Source organism: Tenrec ecaudatus, chromosome 16 (genome assembly GCF_050624435.1).
Source record: "Tenrec ecaudatus isolate mTenEca1 chromosome 16, mTenEca1.hap1, whole genome shotgun sequence".
Taxonomy (NCBI): Eukaryota; Metazoa; Chordata; class Mammalia; order Afrosoricida; family Tenrecidae; genus Tenrec; species Tenrec ecaudatus.
In genome coordinates, this window is record NC_134545.1 from 11,758,147 (window position 1) to 11,781,784 (window position 23,638).

At 52.7% G+C, this 23,638-nt stretch overlaps 1 protein-coding gene across 1 annotated transcript in view; it reads left to right on the top strand.

Annotated features, from left to right (window-relative positions):
- Nucleotides 1-23,638, top strand: part of NOS1 (nitric oxide synthase 1) — an 86,811-nt gene that overhangs the window by 19,523 nt on the left and 43,650 nt on the right. Inside the window, exons 3-7 of the mRNA XM_075534646.1 lie at nt 11,771-11,899; nt 13,388-13,533; nt 16,205-16,367; nt 18,229-18,320; nt 23,426-23,567. Coding sequence (XP_075390761.1) covers nt 11,771-11,899; nt 13,388-13,533; nt 16,205-16,367; nt 18,229-18,320; nt 23,426-23,567 — 672 coding nt within the window. The remainder of the gene's footprint in view (nt 1-11,770; nt 11,900-13,387; nt 13,534-16,204; nt 16,368-18,228; nt 18,321-23,425; nt 23,568-23,638) is intronic.

Here is a 23,638-nt window from a genome sequence, read left to right on the forward strand (position 1 = left end):
GTGACCTAAAATGAAATTCCCCTGCACACAGCCATGGCCTTCGAGCGCATCACAGTGTGGCCGACATCCTACCAGTTTTTTGCTTCCACTCCTGGAAACTCAACCCCCAAGAGAAGCTGCAGATACCACCCCCACCCCCACACCCCACGACAATGGTCATGCTGCAAGACTTGGGGTTCCATCCACAGGGCCCACTGGGGTGGTCTGAGCAGCCTCCCTGGGTTCCATTCTGGCTGCCATCTCGGGGTGTCTGCTGATGACTCCCCTCCCAGAGCCTCCCTGGCTCTAAGCCTTCGAGATTAACTTCTCTGTGTGAGAAGGTACCCCAAATCTCTAGCCATAAGCTGCTATTAAACTCATTTTTGGCCCCAGCAAGTTGGTGGGGCCAGCTTTCTCCTGACCCAGCTCACGACCCAGTGAGACACCCAGGCGGGGTTTTCCCCAAAGCATCCTCAGCCTCCCCCTCCCCTGCCTGGGGTTACACATGCTCCCCAGGCACCCGAAAAGAGGGAGCAAAGGTCCCCCCAGACAGACATCCTCTAGGAATCTCTGCCGAGCCCAGGCATCTCTGTCGTCCAGGCCAAGTGGCGGCATTCACTTCCCTCTGCCTGAGTCATTGCCAGCTCTGTGGCCCCCAGGTCTTCATAGGTCACTTAGTCATAAGCCAAGCCTTCCAAGTCCTGCAGCCCTCAGGGGTCAGAGCCAGGAAGGGCCCTGAATCGACTAGTGTTTGGGTTCAGCCTAGCTGGAATTTCCACGTATTTTGGTAACTGTTTGTTTTCAATAGGGAGTACAATCACGCACCATGCAACATCCTTTTCGGTACCGCCTGACGGTATGTACGTCTGTGGTCCCATACCGTTATAATAGAGTTCTGAAATCCCAATCGCAGCGGGGCATAGAGCACTCAGCAGCTGCCCAGATGCAGCGTGGGCACATTTTGCCTCTTGTACAGAAAAGAGATTGTGTTGCCCGGCATAGCCTGTGGTTGTTAGGTACCCACTGCGTTTGGCTCCGACTCCCATTGTACAGCAGATCCCAACGCTGCTGTGTCAGTCTGGGCACTTTAGAGAAACAAACCCACAGAAACTCATGTATAAGAGAGAGTTTTATATGAAGGTTAAATGCACATCAAGAAAAACATCCCAACCCAGTGCTGCCCAAGCCCACAAGTCCAACATTAACCTATGAACCCATATGTTCAACACCAATCCACAAAGTCCTCCTCTGTCTCACAAAACAGACGCAATGATGCCGATGGCGGGAGGAAAGCTGAGTAAGTGAACGTGTAAGCATCTCAGTGCTGGCAGGGGTCTCCACACGGGTGCTCCAGCACCCAGGGCTGCATCGGGGTAGGTCCATGTGGCTTCTCCTCAGGGATGTCTTGCAGGAAGTGAGCCTTGCCAGCTAAAGCAGGGAACTGGCTAAGGCAGCTTCATCCTGGTCCGACCATCAGAAAGCAAGAGACCCGAGAACTAAAAAGGCGAGGCTCACCGAACCATTTATCCCTCCGCCCCTCAATAACCCCCCCCCATGTGTTTATCAGCCAGGTTGGCACAATAAGCTAACTCAGCTGCCCAGTCCTGTGCCATCCCCACAAATGTTATGTTTGAGTCCATAGTGGCAGCTGCTGTGTCCATCTCCCTTTCACTGACCCTCTACCGTTCCAGAGACCGGTCTCTTCTGATAACATGTCCACAGTAAATGAGACAGAGTCTTGCCATCCTGGCTTCTAAGGGGCATTTGGCTGTTCTTCTTCCAAGACGGATTGCCTTGTCTTTCTGACCATCCATTTGATATTCTTGGCCATCACTGTCATGCAAAGACATCACTTTGTCCCTGGTTCTCCTTATTTATTCCCCGGCTTCCACAAGCTTTGAAGGGATTGAAAATACCATCTCAGGCCTCAAAGTGACATCTGTGCTCTTTTACACCCTAAGGGGGTCTTCTGCACAGCAGACTCCCCACCACCACCCCCCACCCACCCCCCTGGTGCAGTGCATCCTTTGATTCATTGACACCGCTTCCATGGCAATGGTTGTGGATGCAAACAGCGTGAAGTCATTGACATTGGTTCCTTCTCTGTTTATCGTGTGGTCTGCTGGTCCGATGGTGAGGATTGTGTTTCTGTTTTCTTTACATCGAATTGGCATCTGTACTGAAAGGGACACCCTTTGACCTTCGTCAGTAAGTACTGCATGCCCCTGAGCTTTTCAGGAAGCAAGGTGGTGTCACCTCCATCGCACGGGTCTTCGTTGTTGTTGTTGATTTACTGATGCAAATATTTATTCCAAATTAGTTATTTCATGGTTTTCCCCATTGTGACAGACTTGTGATAGCCATATCTTTCACATCTGTAAATAATGTTATCAACATAATCTTAATCTTTGAAATCTCACACAAATTTCATATTTTACAATCTACCCTGAAATATCAAGGCTGCAAGAATAAAACAACTTTTTGTGTATCCCAATATTTTACAACTGTCCCCAGAAAGAAAAAAAAAAGAGGGGGGAAACCACATTTGCTTGGTTACCTGAGCAGCCAAAAATAAAATATCCAAATTGTTAGTATTATTTTGATACAGTTATAACTTCCATAGTCACTTGGTCATTGACAGTGACTGCTTGAGCACAGGGGTGAATGCCCCATCGCACAGGTCATTGGTGAGCCTTCCCTCCATCTTGCTGCCACGTTCTTCTCCGTGTAGACCAAGTTGGGTGATTTGCTCACCCTGCAGACTGAGTGCGTCTCGGGAATGGACACGGCCCCGATGGCACAGAGTGGGACAGCTCACACATCATCATCCACCACATGCAGCTGGACATTTCATAGAGAACACCTCTCTTATTGGCTTTCGCCCGCACTACACGGAACTTTCGTTGTGAAACGACCGTGTCACGGCGCATGCTTCAAATCACACGATGGCAGCATCCCACCACGTCCATCGTGCATCTCTGGAAGGTGATAGCCTTTGCATTGTTTAATTTTCCTTCAAAAAACCCTCCGCGAAGTACATCCCGGCTCCCCTAGCGCTGGTGAGAGCAACAGCAAGAGGCAAAGGAGCCGTCTTGATGTGGACGTAAAACAGACAGCTATTCGATGCCGCGAAGGTAGAACATCAGGGAAGGTCCCTGCTTGCCGTGTTGGCATGTTAGTTACCCTTGGCAGGCACCACAGTCTCCGCTGTGACCTGGAACCAATCCGATGGCGTCGAACAACAGTAACGACAGCCGATTCCAATTCATCATGCCACCGTGGAGATTTCCAAGAATTATCAATCTTTATGGGAGCAGACAACCTCCTCTTTCTCGCTCAGAGCAACAGGTAGATTCAAACCCCTGACCTTGTGGTTAGCAGCCCCACGTCTGACCCACAGAAGGCCATGGAGCGGGGACTGTGTAATCAGGGAAGAGAAAGGATGGAAGACCCGTTTCAGGCAGTTCACATCAGAAGCAATGCTAGACGTGACCTTGGTGGTGGTGGTGGCAGCCCTGGAGTCCACGCTGACCCATGGGGACCCTGAGTCTGGGAGATGGAGCAGCACCATTGCCATGACCTGGCTGTGACCTTTCAGAAGCAGATCGTCAGGCCTGTCTCCTCTAAAAGTCTGTGGGTGAGTTCGATCCACCCACCATTCGGTTCCTAGTCCACTGCAGAGTCATTCACGACTTCTTGAACACACAGCCAGGAAAGGGTCCTCTGAGGTCCTTGTCCTTTCACGGAAGCTTTGCTTTTCAGCTGGGCTTGAGAATTCATGTACAAAGGCTCAAGGTTCAGTTAGGTGGGCAGGATATCCTCTTCCTAGCCATGCCTGCTAGCAGACTTGCGCTCTGGCCTTTGGCCTCTCAGCCACACAACCCGTTGGCTTCTGACCTGCTCACACAATCACAATCCTCTCTTGGAGCTGCCGATAAATGCCCCACAGGCATGCCACTCCCCTGTAAACCTCAGCAACAAGGTACTCAGCTCTAGCTCTGTGCAGTGGCAAACCCAGCTCCCCCATTAAATGTCTGGAGGTACCCTGCTCTCCTGCATCCCCCCACCCCCCATTCTACCCAAAACGTCCTCCTGGGTCTCTGCCTCCTCCCTCCCGTGCTGCTGGCCCTGGCAGCCAGGGGCTTCCTTACACAATGCTTCTCGGTGGCCCCTGGTGCCCAGCGCAGGCCCTCTCCCTTCTGCGCTACCACAAGATCAAACTTTACCACCTAAGGGCCTCCCTGGCCTTGGCACTCATGTAAGCCTCTCGTCTCTGTTGTGCTTGGTAAAATAGAGGGTCCACAGAAAGGGAGACTCTTGGTGAGATGCATAGCACCGGAGCTGCAGCAATGGCCTCAAACGGAGCAATGGTGGTGAGGATGGGGCAGGACCAGGCACGCGCATAGGAGGGCTGCTGTGGGTCAGAACCAACTCGACAGTTCCTAAAAAGAGCAACCTCTAGCGAACATGTGCTGGGTGCTGAGCACTGTTCTGGGAGCCGGGCAGAGCCAAGTGAAGGACGGGTAGGCGGAAAGCTCTACCTGTACCTAAATGTTTCTGATATCAGTTGACATCAAGTTGGTTCCAATGCGTGGTGACCCCATGCAGAGCCCAACCCAAGGTTGTCCAGGCTGGACCCTTGTGATCCTTAGGAGGACTTCCACTGGCTGATGCTTGGAAGTAGATCTCCAGGCCATTCTTCCTCGCCCGCCATAGCCAGGAAATGCACTGATGCCTGCTGAGCGTCAGAGCAGCACACAAAGCGCCCCTGACACAGGAGTAGTGGCTGCATAGGAGGTGCACCGGCGGGGAATTGAACCCAGGTCTCCCACATGGAATGCAAGCGGTCTACCACTAGCCTGCCAGTGCTGCCCTTTAAATGTGTATGCCGCTGTTGAGTGCTGGTGAGCGGGCTACCACTCACAGCAAGGCTGAGTCAACAGCGAAACAAAACATTACCTGGCCTTTCACCCCTCACAGTTGTTGCCGTGCCTGGGCCCACAGTTGCAGCCACTCTGCTGATCCATCTCGTCGAGGCTCAGTGACCCTCCGCTTGACCGAGCATGATCTCCTTCTCCAGGGACTGGCCGCTCCTGGTAATAACATGTCCAAAGGGCGCGAGAGGGAAGCTCGCCGTCCTCCCATCTCAGGGGCATTCTGGCTGGACTTGCAAGACAGAGGTGTCTGTTCTTCCGGCAGTCTGTGGCACTGTCCGTATCCTCCACCGTTGCCATCCTTGAAAGACAGCCATTCTTCTTGGGTCTTCCTTAGCCACTGTCCCGTTTTCACAGGCACAGGAGGTGATTGAAAATTCCATAGCTTGGATCAGCCGCACTTAGATTTGCCCAGTGCAGTAAATCTCTATGAGAGAGTGTGTTAGGCCAGGTTGACGAGAGAGACAAATTCAGCGACGCTCATCTATGTGTAAGAGAGAGCTTTATATCAAGAAGTAATTGTTTATCAAGACAACATCCCAGCCCATTCCAAAGCAAGTCCGATACTAGTCCATGAATCCCTCTTGAGACTCATGCAGCTAGATGCAGAATGTGGGAAGAGCACAGGATGGTGGGTGAAAAGTCTTGTAGATCCAATGGCTGTGGAAGCATCGTGGGGTTCTTGTAGGGCTCAGTGGCTCACCAGCAGGAAGGTGAAGGCAGGGGTGTGGGGAGACCCTGCCTCCAGAGAGCCATTTATCTTGGTGGCATCTCCAAAGGAGGTCATCAAGCTACAACCTGATTGGCAGGCTCAACTCCACCCCATCTCCTTCTAAGTGCCATGTTGGCACAAAACTCACAGTCACATAGATCAATACACCTGCACACACACACACACACAGAGTAACGCAGGCAGTGCTTAGTGGTAGGAAGAAAAGTGGTAAGGGGGCACAGAGGCCAGAGAATAACAGGTGGACGCTGTGTTATTAAGGAACAATCAGGAGAGATTTCTGGTAGAATGCTGGAGCAGATGCCTGAGACTTGGGATGCCAATCCTTTCTTTGTTTGTTTTCCCTGCCAAGGGCCAGATAGTAAATATTTTCAGTCCTGAGGACCATACTGCCTCCATCTCCATCACAACCACCCGGCTGAGCTGCTGGCGTGAACAAGCAGCCACGCACACTATATAAATACACGCGCGTGACGGCCGGCTTCCAATTACGCTTTCCTGCTTGCTGACCTGGCCTCAGAGGGAGATGCTTTCCCAGGAAGTGACTTGAGAGCGGGGCCCTGACTTGCCTGGGACACTAGCCCCCGGCATGTTGCAGATCCAGAAAGCCAGTTACCATTGCGTCAACGCTGACGCATGGCAGAGGAGAGCTGCACTCCCCGGAGTTTCCACTGGCTGGTTTTCTGGAAGTGCGTTGCCAGGCCTTTACACTGAGCGCACCTTGGAGGACTGGAACCTCCCAGGGTTGCGGCTCGCCGCTGAACCTGGTCACCTTTTGTTCCACCCAGCGAACTCAATATCTGTTTATTGAAGGACACAAAGAAGGCAGGCCGCCCCTTCGCATGTCCCCAGGACCTCGAAAGGCAAAGAGGAATGGGTGAAGCATTGACGTGGCCACAAGCTGAGGGCCTGCTGTTCAGATTAAGGCATGGGCATCCCTGAGAGTCCAGGCTAACCAACCACTCTTTGCTGCCACCCAAGAAGTTTTCATGGTTCCAACTTAGACACACAGGTAGCCGGAGCGCAGAGCCCACACATGACCCTCACAAATGCCACCAGCCTGCATTTTGAGTACCAGCCCTGTGGTCCCCACTCAGATAAATCACTTGCATTCTGCCCACGGGGGCCCTGATGGCTGTATTCAACTCCCCTGCCAAACCCCCTCTCCTCCACACCCTGAGTCATCTAGCATTACTGTGGGCTAATCAAAACATCTAAGCCACAAGAACAGCAGCCCTGCCAGAGACCTGATAATGTCTGGTTGCAGGAATTCAGTCCCCCAAAGCCATGGCGCAGGGAGGCCCCCAGCTCAACCCCGGCAGCTAATTCCTCAGCTCCTAATGTCTTCCCCGAGCACATCTGGGACCTCAACAGATGGCCTCCTCATTAGGCATGCTTGCTCACTCCCTCGGCTCCCCAGAGGTTTCTATGCCCCCCCCACTCACCAGCCACACCCCAAACCCCACACCTTCTTGCATGCCATGCTCTGCACCCGTCTACTCACCATCCTCCCCCCAGGTCCTGAGCCCAACCTGGTGCCAGCACCTTGTCCAGGGTCTTCCCTGAAGCCCGCATTCTGGTGTCCACATGAGTGTTGGAGAGGTTCTAGAGGGGTGGTGGTGTGCCTGGGGGGCCCTCCACACTCAAACCAAACTCATCACCCCCAATTCAATGTTGACTCATCATGACCCTAGAGGACAGAGTAGAACTGCGCGCCTGTGGGTTTCCGAGACTATCATTCTTTATGGGAGTAGAAAGTCTCTTTCTCCCTTCGAGCAGCTGGTGGTTTTGAACTGCTGACCTTCCACACACACAAAAAAAATCAAAAAGCCTCACTGCCATCAAGCCAGTGCCAGCTCACAGCGGCCCTGTAGGACTGACAGAAATGCCCCCATGAGTTTCTGAGCCTGTAACAGTTTAAAGGAGTAGAAAGTCCCATCTGTCCCCTTAGGTGGTTTTGAACCGTAAACTGCAGACCGTAGCATGTGGCCCCTCCTCCACTGGAGCTCCACCACCAGCAGGATAGATTTTATTTCTTCCATAAAGCATGGTGTTGGCACCATCCAGAAATACGCCTGCCAAGATGTGCCCTCTGTTGCCACCTGCCTGCTGATGGCACAGGCCCGCTGAAGGCAGCGGGGTTAGCTAAGGGTGGCTTCCTATGGGAGACTTGCATCAAGTAGCTCTGAGTTCACCCGGATAGAAGGTACAATTGGGGCCTTTGGAGAATGACGGGAAGATGGATCGGGGTCTTTCTGGTGCTGCCAAGCATGGTGGTCGTAGAGTGTGATACCTGTAGCCATGGTGGTACTAGTCCTGGATGGTGTCTTCACAATGGCAGTGATGATAATACAGCTCACTGCCACCGCGTCGCTGCCCGCTGATGGCAGCACTATAGGACAGGGTGGCACTGCCCGGTGGGCTCGGAGACCTGAACTCTTTGCCGGGAGAAGGAAGCCTCATCTCTGGTTCACAGAGCAAACGAGTGCTGACCTGGCAGTTAGCAGCTCAGCCCGTGATCCGCTACACCACCAGGGCCCAATAACAACACCAGAGCCTGTCAAGCAAAGGATGGCAACATGGGAGCGAAAGATCATGGGAATTCATCCCTGAGCTTTTGGAAGCGCCCTCATAGAGTCAGCCCTGTCGAACACAGAAACCTGTCAGAAGAACAGCTCAAATGCTGTTCAAAGTGAGACGACGGAATGCCTGCTGATTGCTCTCTGAGGCATTCCTGAGCTGGAAGGGACAGGGAGGGGCCATTCGGAATGGGATCGTCGTGTGGGCTCCTGGGCCGGGAAGGACAGGGGAAAGAGGAAAGGCATCACATGCACTAGCAGAAGAGCATTGCGAAGTCTATTCTGACATGCAACCCTGCCAGGGAAGCGTGAACTCAGGACACCTGGATAATGACTGATGTTTGCAACACAGATGTGGAAACAAAGAAGGATCCTGGTTGGAAAATGTGGCCGTGGTGATATCAAGGGCCCCTGAGATTCCTTGGTACAATTTGGCAAGATCAAAGGTTTATTCCATGGAAATATCCTTTTGTAACAACAGACATGTCAGCTCTGCTTGGGGACCTCACCAGGTGAAATAGACTACATCTGTGCAAAGAGACTGGTGGAGACGGTCCAAGGGCGGGGAACTCTGATGCTTACAATGCAAGTTCAAGTTCAAGTTGGACTTCAAGAGCCAGTTGTTTGGCTGGAACAAAATCGGGTTCCAAATCTGGAAAGGTATGTCAGGGTTGGACCTCTAACCACATTTACTCAATGTGTTAGGCCTGGAGGCCTTCTCTCCTACACCCCTGCCATGCTGGCTTCCTCGCTCCTTGAACTTGCTGAGCAGACAGACCCCTAGCCCAGATGTGTAGAGAAACAAATCCAGCGACACTCAAATACGTATAAGAAAGAGCTTTCAATCAGCAAGTCATCTTACATCCAGAGAAGGCATCTCAGCCCAGTCCAACTCGAGTCCACAAGACCAGTGCAAACCAGGGCCCTCTTCAGACTCAGCATAGCGTAGCGTAGGCTGGTGACACAGGTAGGTGAGGCAGAATGCAGGAGGATCCCAGTCTGGTGGGTGCAGGGCCACGTGGAACCCCCTGGGGACAGAGAGCACACACCTCTCTATCTGGCTGTCACCATCGCCCTGGCCCCTGCTGTCTTGCCTGGCACAGCGAGCAGGCATCCCTGGGTGTGTGATGTTCCCCGGATCATGCTTTTTCTTGTTTCTCCAACAAAAGCTTTGTGGCCATCCTTGGTGAAGCAAGCCTGTCTGCACCAGTTTTCCCAACAGGTGGTGTTCACCCCGTGTCTCGATGTCCCCTTCTGGTCATCCTCTCGGCATTCCCAGCACGTTCATGCTGTCATCGCGTGCTTCCTGGACCGCAGTATCGTAAACATAGCTTTTCTAGGCTCTGAGGAACCCATCTAGGTTTATTTATCGCAATGGTCTGGAGCCAGACCCGTGTTCTCTCCCAGGTCTGCCTGTAGATCCTCAGTCAGCATGTGCTGAATGAGTGGTGAGTGGTGAGTGGGGGGGGGGGGGTTAATCACAGCTGGCATGAGGCAGGCTGGCCAAGAGGTCAAGGGAGATGGCTCGGGAGCCAGCTTACCTGCCTGCCTTTGACACCCAGCTCCAGCTCATTAGCTCTCGGCCTCTTGGGCAACTTGGCTGGCCTCCCTGTGCCTCTGTGTTCTCATCTGTGAAATGGGTGGTGGTTTAGCAGACAGTAAGTGGTCATAGAACATGAGTCTTGGACTTTCAGAGTTCTCTTGGGCTTTCAGATTTCCATCCTGCACTTAACCCAAACCCACTACCATGGCCTTAGCTCCAACCCATAGCGACCGTAGAGGAAAAAATGGAACTGCCCTTTATGGTTTCCGAAGCTAAACCTTTATGGGAGCAGACAGCCTCTTATTTCTCCTGTGGAGCAGTTGGTGGGTTTGAACCACCAGCCTCATGGTCTGAAGCCCAAAAATAAACCCACTGAGCCACCAGGGCTCGGCCCACCATCCACCCACTGGTGGAACAGAGTCTTCCTTGCTTCCACTGTGTATCTCTTACATTTCCTCACCAGACTGAACCCCTCTGGCTGCTGGCATTTGGACCCCGACTCCTTTCTGACTTCACCCCCTGGGGCCCCTCTCTCCTACACCTCCCACACTGGTCTCCTCGCCGCCCCTTTGAGCTTGCTGAGCAGACCCCTACCCCAGGGCCTGTTGGGAGCCATCCCACAGTCACGGAGCACTGGCCTTTCGTGCCCCTGCTCTGCCACCATCAAACACCTCCCCCAACCCCGTCCCCCCGCTGTGTACAGTCTTCTCACAACCTCAGATTATAGTGTTCATTCACGTGTGTGCGTGTCACTGTCTCCGCTTCTTTCACACGGACTCTGCAGGAGGCCAAGGGCCCTCCCTGCCTGTCTCCTCCCCCCCCCCCCGCCCCCCGGTAACTAACAGTGCCTGACACATAGAAGGTGCTCAGTAAACACAAAACAGGAAACACACGGCCATCGAGTCAATGTAGCTCATAGCCACCCTGCTGGACAAGGCAGAACCACCACCAGCAAACACCACCACCCCCCCACACACACACCTGGTTTCTGAGACGGTAACTCCTAATGGGAGTAGAAAGCCCCGTGTTTCTCTCACCGGAGCTGCTGGTGGTTTCGAACTGATGACTTTGGGAATCATAACCCGAAATGTTCGTGAGAAATTTCCAGGATGCTTTCATTGCCACGTGCCTGTGGATATTTTGGAGACACCCCCTTGTATTCGTGTGATCTCCTGGTTCTAGTTCAGTACCCTCTGCTCTACTGCTGGGCCCGAGGGCCACTCAGCACTGGGCATCACCTCACTGCCATGGCCAGGCTGTTGCATGAGCGCACCCCGTCCTCAGGCAGGGTAGACAAGGACAGCTCAGAGACCTTCACGACAAAAAGGTGCACCTGACCGTGGGGTCCAGCAGCGACCCGGGAGCATCAGCCCACCCAGGACCTCCCCTGCCTCATCTGCAAGCGAGCATAGGAACATGGGATGAATGTGTTGGAACGTACCAACAGCAGGAGCAGCAGGCAGTGCAAAGGTCCTGGGGCAGGAATGAGCTTGGCCTTCGGGAGAGGCCGAAACCTGAGCGCTGGGGCAAATTGTCCACCTGTGCTTCCAACCCTGCCACTCCAGACCTTTCTGTTTCCCATTGTGCTTGCCAGAAACAGCGAGTGTGGTCGGTGGGAGGGGGCACTGGCACATCCAAGGAACTTTTCATGGCCGCCGGGTGATCTCTCAACCTGCCACTCAGGGCCGTCGGCATTCAGAGAGGCCGGTGATGTCCTTCTGTCACGATGTGTCCCACAGACACTCAGTGAGCACCGACTGGGTGCCAGACTCTCCCCAGAGCAGATCCCTCCCAGGGTGCCGCCCCCTGCCTGGGTGGAGAGCCCCAGTCCCACCCACCTTCACCGCCTGCATGACCAGGAGGATGGAGTCCCGCTCGGTGAGCAGGCAGCAGGTGACGTGGCCAAATTCCAGGAGGACCAAGGGGGCCCCCCTTGGAGAAGTCCCCCCCCCCACCGCTCCCCAAGCCTTGGCCTAATGTTCCATCTGCTCCGTTCTGTTTTCAGCCCCCGGCTTCAGGAAAACAGTCACCCACGAAGAATGGCAGCCCCTCCAAGTGCCCCCGCTTCCTCAAGGTCAAGAACTGGGAGACTGATGTGGTTCTCACGGACACCCTCCACCTGAAGAGCACCTTAGTGAGCATCTGGTTAGGGGAGGCGGCGGGGGGAGGGGAGGGGCAGGGTTGCTCTGCCTCAGTGCTGTCCACATTGGGGGGGGGGGGGGGTGAGCGTCAATGAAGTCTTGGGCGGGGCGCTGTCCTGTGCATGATAGGATGTTTCGAAGCTGCCCTGGTCTCCACCCATGAACCTCCCATCTCAGATTGTAGCCACCAAAATGTGCCCCCGAGAGAAGACCCACCGCCCATTTGAGATCCTTGATGGAGAATCCTATCGTTCTAGAAGCACTTGTGTGTGTGTGTGTGTGTGTGTGTGTGTGTGTGTGTGTGTGTGTGTGTGTACTTTGTGCACGAAAGAATCTGGGAGGGTTACTGGCTCTGGAAACATTCTCTTTGTCCCTCTGTCTGTCTGTCTGTCTGACTGACCATTGGTGGAGTGTTGGAAAGGCCTCACCACGTGTCTTCTACATTTCTGGTGTCCTGTTTTTGACAGTCAACAAGTCCACCCATTGCCTCCAGTTTTCGATGGACTTGCTCCTCTTGGAAGGACAGTGCATCTGTTAGAGCTGGCGGTGTCACAAGATAACCCGAAACTTGGTAGCTTAACACTACCTTCGTTGATGGTTTTTTAAACTTAATGTGTTTCAAAAGTCTTCAGCATGGTGGATGATTCTGCTGCTTGGGGGCCGAATCCAGCTCTGCTCAGCTGGACTGGCGCATGCATGTGAGGCGTCGGCTGAGGGCAGGCTGGGACAACCCAGTGCGGGTCCAAGTGCACTTGCATCTTCCAGCCAGCTAGCTGGGGCTCCTTCACTCGGTGGGTGAGGGCTTCTGAGAGAATGAACAAGACCACTGGAGGTCTAGGCTTCTGCCACCCGATCCCGCTGGCCACAGCCAGCTCGCATTCAAATGGCACGTGACAGGCTCTCCACCATGATGGAAAGAGGTGTTAGGTCACATGGCAAAGGCTGGGGATACAGGAGGGAGGAGAGGAGGGGGCCCTTTTTCAAACAAGGCTGCCATCCATCACTCGCTGCTGTCAAGGTGATTCTGGCACAGAGTGACCCTGTCGGACAGGCGGGTCTGCCCCTGTGCAGCTCCGTCTTTCTCCCGAGGAGTGGCTGGTGGGTTTGAAGTCCTGGCCCCGTGGTTAGGAGCCCCGTGAATAAGCACTACACCCCCAGACCGCCTTGGGCTTGCCATCAGTGTGTTCAAAAGAATGGCTGCAATCACCAAACTGGCTCGTTCTTTATCAAGGTGCACACCAAAAAAAGGAAATGGTTTGGAATAAAGCACCTAAGATTCCGATGCCAGGGCATGGCCATCAGAGATGGTCCCTGTGCCCTCATGTCACTTACGGTGCCTCACCTGGGCCCCTAGCCACGTCCACCAGGGACTTGAAGGTGGGAACGAGGGACCGTGAGTGTCAGCCCAGATCCCACCGCCTAGCTCCCCGGCGAACTCCCCTGAAACCGGCAGTAACTGGTGCTCCTGATCCTCCCCTTAGGAATCGGGGTGCTCGGAGCACATCTGCATGGGCTCCATCATGCTCCCGTCCCAGCAGACGCGAAAGCCTGAAGAAGTCCACCCCAGGGAGCGGCTCTTCCCTCTCGCCAAGGAGTTCATCGACCAGTACTACTCATCCATTAAGAGGCAAGTCCACGCGTGGGTCTGGGGCACACGGTGAAGTGCTAGGGACAAAGACTAGCCCAGGGGCCTTGCTCCTGAATGTCAGAGGTCGGGAACGGGGACCCTAGGTTCCAGGTCTGGCCCACGATGTATTTCCTTTGCACGAAGACATTTTTGCTTAAGGCTTGAAACAATTCAAGCAATGCAGCACTTAGGTGTCTGCCCTCCCCTAGACTTCAGCGCTCCCCAAGGTGGGTGATGCCACTTTGGTGGGGGAGAGGGGATGTATGCTAGCACGATCTAGGGGGACTACAGAAACAGATACCTACACCTTATCCTGGATGATGGGCTAGAGTCTAAAAGTGTGTCATTGCCACGGGGCAAGGTAGTCAGGTTTGGTTTTTTTTTTTTTTGGCCCTAAAAAGTGGGCAGTGGGACAAATAAGTTTGGGGACCTAGGTTGTAGAGAATCTCTCACACCACAACAGAAACTAAGCTCACTGCCTTCAAATTTGGGGACCCCATAAAACAGGGTAAAACTACCCCTGTGGGTTCCCAAGACTGTAACTCTTTATAGCAGTGGTTCTCAACCTTCCTCATGCCGCGACCCTTTCATACAGTTCTTCATGTGGTGGTGACCCCCCAACCATAGCATTATGTTCATTGCTACTTCATCACTGTCATTTTGCTACTGTGATGAATCGGGCGACCCTGTGGAAGGGTCGTTCGACCCCCAAAGGGGTCACGACCCACAGGTTGAGAACCACTGCCCTACAGAAACGGAAAGCCCCATCGTTTATTCCACAGGGTAGCTGGTGGTTTCAAACTGCTGATCTCACCGCTAGCAGCCAAGCACGCAACCACTATGTCACCACAACCCCCACACGTGTTTGTAAAACGGTTCACTGCCAACCAGGAGGCACCTCATCCCCATGGACATCAAACACCCAAAAGCCAAGTCCACGGCCCTGCTGTCGAAACTCTAGGAAGGGCTTCCGAGGCGGTAAATCTTTACAGGAGCAAACGGCCATCCCTCTCAGCGGGTGGGTCAGAACTGCTGACCTTGCCTTCGGCAGCCCAGGCTTTACCCAACACTGCCCCCAGTTGGCCATCAGGTCCACTTGGACTCATGGTGACCGCATCCACGTGTGTCGCGTGGAGCCCTGCTCCATGGGGTATGCAGAAGCGGCTGACTTCCTCGAAGCAGATCGCCAGGCCTTTCTTCCAAGGTCCCTCTGGTTGGACTGGGACTTCTGGGTCAGCAGCCATGCGTGTTCACTGCGTGTCCCACCCGGGACCCTTGTGAAATATGATCCAGCTGCAGAAAGGAAGGGCCCGAGCGCTGCGTGTTGAGGAGGAGGAAGCTGACCAAGGGCCAATGACCTGGAACCAGAGAACACAGGGACAGGTTGTAGGGGGACGGCATCAGGATTGCACATGATTTAAGTGTGTTTCGCAGAAGAGTCATGCTTGTCTGAGGGTGCATACGAGCGAGCCAGCAAAAAGATAAGGGAAGATACCAGATTCCAAGTCTCCCCTGGGGAGGCGGTGGGATACGATGCCCCAAGGAACTCTCTCCTTACTTGTTTTCTGCTTTGGTGTGAAACGGACGTGGGGCTCTATGATTTTATTCTGGATACTTGTTTGGAAGAAGCCCTGGTGTGTGTGGTTTGAACCCACCCCACAGTTGGAGAGGGGGAAAGACCTGGTTGTCTGCCCCCATAAAGACTGCAGCCCCATAGGACAGACACCCTGTGGGGCAGTTCCACTCCATCACACGGGGTCACAATGGCTCCAAGGTCAGCGCAGCAGCACCTCCCAGGAACAACATGCGTCTGCAGAAGCCTGAAAGGTTCCATATTGATATTTTTTAACTTCATAAAATTGAATTCAGTAAAAAATATATTGAATTCAGCCCTGGTGGCGCTGTCAGGTAAGCATTGGACTACTAAGCTCAAGGTCAGTGGTTCAAACCCATCAGCCACTCTCTGGGAGGAAGAGAAGGCTGGCCGCTCCCATCAAGGGATAAAGCCTAGAAACCCTGTACAGTGTGGCCTTTGAGTCAGAATTGATTTGCTGACAGTGGGTTTGTTGTTTTGTTTTGGGGGCATCATTGAAGAATTAGAAAATTTCCATCACACCCCCAAAACCATGACCTTGCTTTAAGCTTTAAACCTGAAACGAAAGATATCCCCTGATGTTTTCTTAAAACCAAACCAAAGAAGAAGTCGGCCTAGAGCTCTGTGCTCCATTAGGAACCATCGTGAGGGAGATGCCACAGGGGCCTGGGAGTCTATGGTAACGAGGGAGGGACAACTCAGAGAAGGAGGCCGAAAATGGGTGCACACACAAAGACTACAACTCAAGTCCCCCAGGTTCTACACGTAGAGGCGATTGAACTGGTCGACTTGTGTGTTACATGTGCAGCTCCAACATCCAAACAAACAATTTTGGTTTTTTTTTTAAAAATCACGAGTTCCCCTAAAACTCATTTCTAGTTTCAAGGAGTCACTGGCCGGACAGTGACTTTGGCCAGTACCTGGGGTCGCACCCAGCTGTGGGTGCACAGCCAGACCTGCGTGGACCTTTGGGTGTGTAGTGTCTGCTTTGTGCACAGACGTCAGCTCAGCACTACTGTGGCTTCGCCCTCTCCTGGGGCACAGGGTCATGCCCGGGTCCCTTCCCTGCTCACCCAGGTTTGGCTCCAAAGCCCACATGGACAGGCTGGGAGAGGTGAACAGAGAGATCGAGACGACCAGCACCTACCAGCTCAAGGACACAGAGCTCATCTACGGGGCCAAGCATGCCTGGCGGAACGCTGCCCGCTGCGTCGGCAGGATCCAGTGGTCCAAGCTGCAGGTAGGTGGGGTGATGATGGGAAGACCTTAAGGGGAGCCCTGGGCTGGGGGTCGGGGTGGGGGGCATTAGCTCCTACTTTGAGTGTGCGGTGACCATGAGGTTCCAAGACCTCAACTATAGGTGAATCCGACCTACTGAAGATAATTCACTGCCACTGAGTCAATTCCAACTTATAGAAACTCTACAGGACAGGGTAGAACTGCCTGTTGGTTTCCAAGACAGTAACTCTTTATGGGAGTAGAAAGCCCCATCTTTCTCTCACGGAGCAGTGGGTGGTTTGAACTGCTGCTCTTGCATGCCACCAGGGCTCCCGGCACCCCTTAGTTACCCAGCACAGTGCTTTCTGACAAATGAATGCCTCTTGGTAGGCTCATATGCTCTAGTTAACCACAGACCCCACTACTCCTTTTTGCCTCACACCTTCTCCCTCTCTGCTTGCTTATGTTATCTGCCTCAGCCTTGAAGGCATCAGATTCTGTCTCCCCTGGTACAGTTTTCTTTTCCTGGGGAGGAGTTTTAACGGAGGTAGAGTGTGATCAACTTCAGGGTGTTTGGTTTGACTCTTTGGGGTCTGCTATATTCTTTAATCCCTAATCCCTGGTGGTGTAGTGGTTACAAGTTGGGGTGCTAACCACAAGGGAAGCAGTTTGAAACTACCCACAGAGCCATGGGAGGAAGACAAGGCTTTCCACTCCCATAGGGAATTAGTCTTAGAATCTCACAGGGGCAGTTATACCCTGTCCTATAGGGTCACTATGAGTCGGAATCAACTTGACATGAGTAAGGTTTCGGTTTACTTCCTAATAACCTATCAAGGTATGTAACCAGTTCATTCAAATTCTATCCTGTCCCCCTCACACTTATACTCCCTGCCGACTATTCAGAGCTGTTTTCTGGTGTGGTTATTAGGATAGAGACGTGTGTGTGTGTGTGTGTGTGTGTGTGTGTGTGTCTATCAAGAACCCTGGTGGTGCTGTGCTTAAGCACTTGACTGCTAACCTCAAGGTCAGTGGTTCAAATCCACCAGCACCTCCAAGGAGAAGACTTGGTGATCCATTCCCATAAAGAGTACGACCTAAGGAAACCCTATGGCCCAGGTCCATCCTGTGGTATAGGGTCTCTATAATGCAGAATGGATCCAGTGGAGACAGCACCTGTCCTATAGAAACCCCAAAGCCCCAACCCACTGCATCTCATTGATTCCAACTCAGAGGTACCCTTTAAGGAGTTTCTGAGATGATTAACCTTCAGAGGAGTAGAAGGCCTCGCCTTTTCCCCCTGAAGTGGCTGATGGGTTTGAACTATCAGCCCTATGGATGCCTAACCCAATGGATGCCTAACCCAATGGATGCCTAACCCAATGGATGCCTAACCCACGTATCGATCCATGTACACCTGCTTGCTGAAGTACAGGGACAATGAGAAAGAGGAAGCCTTGGGATGAGGATTGATGGTGTGGCCACACCCACGGGCCCAAACTAGAACCTCTGTGAGGATGGCCCAGGACCGGGCGGTGTGTTGTTCTGTTATATGCAGGGTCACTAGGCACTGGAACTGACTCACAGACAGCTAGCAATGACAACGCCTGTTATCTGCGCTATGTGTTTGTCACTGCCTGCCATGAGTCAGTTCCAAGACATAGCAACCCTGTAAGACAGAGGAGAAATGTGCCGGTCGGTGACATCCTTACTAGAGCAGAAAGCTGCGTCTTTCTCCCAGGGAGCTCTGGTGGGTCAAACCGTGGACCTGGTGGTCAGCAGCTCTTCATGTGGCCCACTAGTCCATTAGGACTCCGTCCATCTATGTGCAACCAGCGTACATACATCTCTAGAGAAACAATGGCATGATGCCCTTCTTCCAGGTGTTCGATGCCCGAGACTGCACCACGGCTCACGGGATGTACAACTACATCTGCAACCACATCAAGTACGCCACCAACAAAGGGAACCTCAGGTGAGCAGGCCAACGCTGGGGCTGGGGCAGGAGTCTAGTGGCCCCACAGCCTGGACCCTTGGGTCTGAAGTTGACTCACAGGTCAGGGACGTGCTGCCCCTTCCAGGGAGATGGGCCAAGACGGCAGAGGACTCCCAGCCTACACCATCTCTTCTGGAAACGGCAGGCACCAATGTGGTTTGCAAAACTCCCGTTAACAAAAATCACACTCCACTTGCTCCTGGATAACGTCCCTCTGTAGAGCAGGATAGGGTTTTCTGATGGCTGGGAACAGAAACCGGAGTGCGTATCCGTTGGCCAGGGCCAGTGTCCTTGACCACCTTCCACTAACTTGGTCACCTAACATGAACTCCGCATCATCCACGGCTAAAGAGCTGTGCCCTTCCGATACTGCCACACCCAGGACTCTGCCTGCCCCAGCGAGCAGACCTGCAGCAAAGCATCAGTACGGACTGGGAGCTCCCACCCTGGGTTCCCCCCAGCTGGCGAGGAGCAACTGGAAGGGGACAGCTGGGCCCCGCAGACAGGTGTAACACCTGTTAGTCCCGCTTGCTCATTCCTGCCCCAGCATCTGTGCCCGGCTGCTGAGGACCAGCCCCATATCAGGCCCAAGCAGGTTCACTTCAGGAGCATTCCCCGAGTCCCTGCGTGCATCCGAATGTGGCTCATTTGCATGAAGCACGAATCGTCTCGGATGCTTCTCTCCCAGCCGGCTGAGTCAGTAGGAGAGGGGCCTGTAATGCAAGCCAGGGACTAGATGGAGAATTGGTATCTAGGTGTATTTCCTTAAAACCCTCAACCCCAGAGAGCATCCAAGAACCCATGTAGGCCAGTTCTCCACCCTCAAGGTGCATGTGGGACGAACAGTGGCCTTCGCATGGTGCTGTGAGGAGGTGATACGTTGGGGGAGGGCGGGGAGTAGGGGGGGGGGAGGTCGCCATCACAGACAGCAGGTCCTGCTGGGGAGGTAGTTGGCCTCGCCGCCCCTCACCTCCCTCGCGCTTCAGCTTGGCTCACCTCCATCTTTCCCAGAGGTCTTTGTGAAAACCTTTTCCTTAAAGAAAGTATTCTGCTGATTCTTTTAAAAAAAACTCATGCCTGGAAACTCTGAGAAAGCAACAAGAGGGTGGATGCTGCGCATGGAGTGATCACAGGCATGAGGGGTGGGGGCAGGGATGAGGAGAGGGGGTGGGAGAAGAGAGGAGAGGCAATTAAACAGACTTGCCACTTGGCGAGATGCTGCTGAGAAGCAGGAGGTGGGAGCTCTCTCCGCAGTGAGCCGTGGTCCCCACGGCTGCAGTTGGCTTGACACTGGCATTTCCAGGCGTGCGTTCAGACGTGCAGCTCTGTGGCACAAACCTGGCTGTACGTGGAGTCCAACCACAGAAACGGCCATGGGTTTTCATTTTGCTTTGTTTTCCGTACGTTTGAAGTGAAGTGGCCTGTCACGAAAGACTCCCAAGTCGGCTTCAGGTTTACTCCTAAGCCTCCTTTCTGAACCGCTCAGGCCGAGGTGGAGATCGAAGGGGCACGAACCTGGCGGGGATTGAGGCTGTGAGCCTGCACGCTCGCATGACGTTTTGTTTGCCTCAAAAGAAGCCTATTCTATGGAGCTGCACGGCACATCTCAGCAAATGAAATCAGAAATAACAGCCCATTAACACACACCCATAAATGTGGGGTTAATCCTCCCTCCCCTCTTTCCTCCCTCCCTCCCTCTCTTCCTCTGTAATTTCATGTCCCCTCCTCTCCCTGCCCCTGCCCTCCTTGCCTCCAAAGTCTTATCTTCTGCGGTGAAAATCACTCCTCTTTTTCCTTGTTTTCCCTCATATTGATAATATCACTAAATATTGATTTTAAGATTGACTAACTTTGCTAAGCATAATGTACTCTAGTTTTCTCCATGTCTCCCGGTGTTTAAGAGAATCATCGATGTTTTGTTGGGGTTTTTTTAAATAATTTTATTGGGGGTTCGTGCAGTATTTATGTCCATCCATCCATCCATCCATCCATCCATCCATCCATCCATCCATCCATTGTGTCAAGCACGTTTGTATATTTGTTGCCCTCATCATTCTCAAAACATTTCCTTTCTACTTGAGCCCTTAGTATCAGCTCCTCATTTTTCCCTCCTTCCCCTGTTCTCCCTCCCTCGTAAACCCTTGATGATTTATAAATTATTATTATTTTTCCACGTCTTACACTGTCCGATGTCTCCCTTCACCCACTTTTCTGTAATCGGTTCCCCCTTTCTACTCCCCTTCCCCTCCTGAGATTGCTACTCTCATTATTGGTCCTGAAGGGTTTATCTGTCCTGGATTCCCTGTGTCTCCAGCTCTGATCTGTACCAGTGTACATGCTTTGATCTAGCCAGATTTGTAGTAGAATTGGGATGATGATAGTGGGGTGGAGGAGAAGCATTAAAGAACTAGAGGAAAGTTGTGTGTTTCAACGGTGCTATGCTGCATCCTGACTGGCTCATCTCTTCCCCACAACCCTTCTGTACGGGGATGTCCAGTTGCCTTTAGACAGGCTTTGGGTCTCCACTCCACACTTCCCTTCACTCACAATGATATGATTTTTGTTCTTTGATCCCTGATGCCTGATCCCATCGACACCCCGTGATCACACAGGTTGATGTGCTTCTTCCATGTGGGCTTTGTTGTTTCTCAGCTAGATGGCCACTTGTTTAGCTTCAAGCCTTTAAGACCCCAGACACTGTATCTTTTGATAGCCGGGCACCTTCAGCTTTCTTCACCACATTTGCTTATTCACCCGCTTTGTCTTCAGCAATTGTGTCAGGAAGGTGAGCATCACAGAATGCCAGTTTAATAGAACAAAGTGTTCTTGCATTGAGGGAGTACTTGAGTGGAGGCCCAATGTCCATCTGCTACCTTAATACTAAACCTATAAATATATGCACATAGATCTATTTCCCCATTGTCATATATAGCTATATTTACATCATCATATTTAACTCTATTTACATATGCACATGTTGTTTGTTTTCGTAATGCATAATACTCCATTGTCTAAATATACCAGAGCTTATCTGTTCCTCTGTCATTGAGTTTTGGGTTGTTTCCATGTCTGTTTGTGTTTTATATTATGGAAATTGATTCAACAGCCATAGGTGTGCATACGGTATATATCCGGCAGAGTGATGGCAGGATCACAGGATAATTGTATTTGCAGGTGTTTAAGGAAGCCCATGCTGGTCTCCATGCTGGTTGAACAGTGCTGCAGTCCCACCAGCCGTGTTTGAGCCCCGCAGTCTCTGCACATCCTCTCCAGCAGTTACTCCCTGCTGTGTTTGAGTTTTGCTCACCGTGTTGGTGTGCGGCAGTGTCTCGCTGTTGATGTGTATTTCGCGTATGGCTGGTGAACTGGAACATTTTCTCTATAGGGTTATGGATCATCTGTCTTGACCCTATTTTTGATTGGCTTATTTGTATCTTTCTGGTTAACCTGTTGTCGATTTCTGTAGGTTGTGGAAATTAGCCATGCCTTTGATGTTTGGTTGCTAAATAGTTTTTCCCCAATCGGAGGGTTGTCTTTAAACTTTCGATGAAGTAGTCTGTGGTGCATAAGTGCTGAATTCTCGGGTCCCAGCCCTTTAATCAGCCGTGGGTTTTAATGCCAGGTGAAGGACTGAAGGTTGGAACCCTTCGGTCACCGTTTATGGAGGAGAGCTTCAGACAATCTCAGGTGGCCACCCTCGGTCCCGATGCTGGACAGATGCGTAGGGGTGAGACACATCCATCCTTTCGGGGTTCCATGCTACAAGTGCTGCTGTTCTAGACCCTGCCAGGAAGAGGGGTCTGGATGGGTATCTCACTGTATTTTTCAGTTGCATTTCCCAGTGGGTTACTGATGTTGAGCACCCTCTTACCTCTGTCCAAGTCCTCATCCATTTTTAAACTGGACGTTCCTCTTGTTGTCACGTTGTAGAGATTTTATTATAAACCTTTATTGGATGGCTGGTTCCCTAAATGCTCCTCCCAATCTGTGTGTGAGGTGTCTCTTCACTTCTAATGGTCCAAAGCACTGAGATGTGCGGGGTCCTATTTAGCTGTCTCTCTTTGGTCATAGATGCTTGTTGTACACCTTCTGGTAGGGCATCTCATTTTGAAAAAGTAATACGCTATGTCCTGCAATCTTGCCTCTAGATTATGCACTAAGAATTTCATCAAGTCAATTCTCCCATGTAGGTCCTAGATCCATTTTGCATTTATTTCTGTGTATGGTGTCAGGCTTAGAGCTGAACTCCTTCGTCTCCCCTTGGAAATCCCCTTTCCCCAGCACCGTTTATTGAAGAGATACTTCCTTCCCCCATTGAATGGACCTAGCACCCGTGTTGAAAATCAGCTACCTTCACTGTATGGACGTCATTTCAGGGCTCTCAGTTCCACCCCGCTGGCGTCCGTCTATCGTCGTGTGGCAACAGGCAAGCGGCACCAAGCAGGCGGCTTGATTTCTGCGGCTTTCCGAAATTATTTTGGGAGTTGTGCTTTGGAATCAGGAAGTTTGAATTTTCCTCCTTTCTTCTTCTTCTTCCTCAAGATTGCCTCAGCTATTCACGGTCCCTCCCCCTCCAGCATAGCTGCGAGGGCTGGCTTTTCTATTTCGGTAAAGGAAGATGTTGGGCCTTTTCTAGGGGAGTTGGAGTCCTTTGGAATCCAAAGTCTGAAAGTCCGGGGTAGTGCAGCTGGGGGCGAAACCACACGGGAATGAAGGATGGCGGCAGGAGCCGGTCCGGAACTGGCCATCAATAGAGCATTCAGAAAGGGAAGCCGGGCCGAGCACTGGGCCCTGGCGATTGCCTCCTGCAAAGGCACTCCCCGGAGGACCGGCCCGCCGTGATATTGTTTAAGTCTCCCACTAGAAAGCATTGTCTGCCTCTGGGAAGCTGGCATGGGGCATCTCGGTCCCCCACCCCCTGCCACAGAGCAGGAATTCCGGGGGTGGGCACACCCTCCCAACAGCGGCTCTTCAAGCCAGCCCTGCTGACCTCCGCCCACATGCCGTCCACCCAGTGCCCCCTGGGTGTCCTCAAAATGCAAGTCCCTCCCCTGACCTCAGGTGTCCCTCTGTCTCCGCCACAGGTCTGCCATCACCATATTTCCCCAGAGGACAGACGGCAAGCACGACTTCAGAGTCTGGAACACTCAGCTCATCCGCTACGCAGGCTACAAGCAGCCCGACGGCTCCATCCTAGGGGACCCAGCCAACGTGGAGTTCACAGAGGTGTGAGCGCGGTGCCCCCACGCCACCCCCACCCCCCACGTGGGGTCACACCCGCAGGCTGCCTTCAGCCA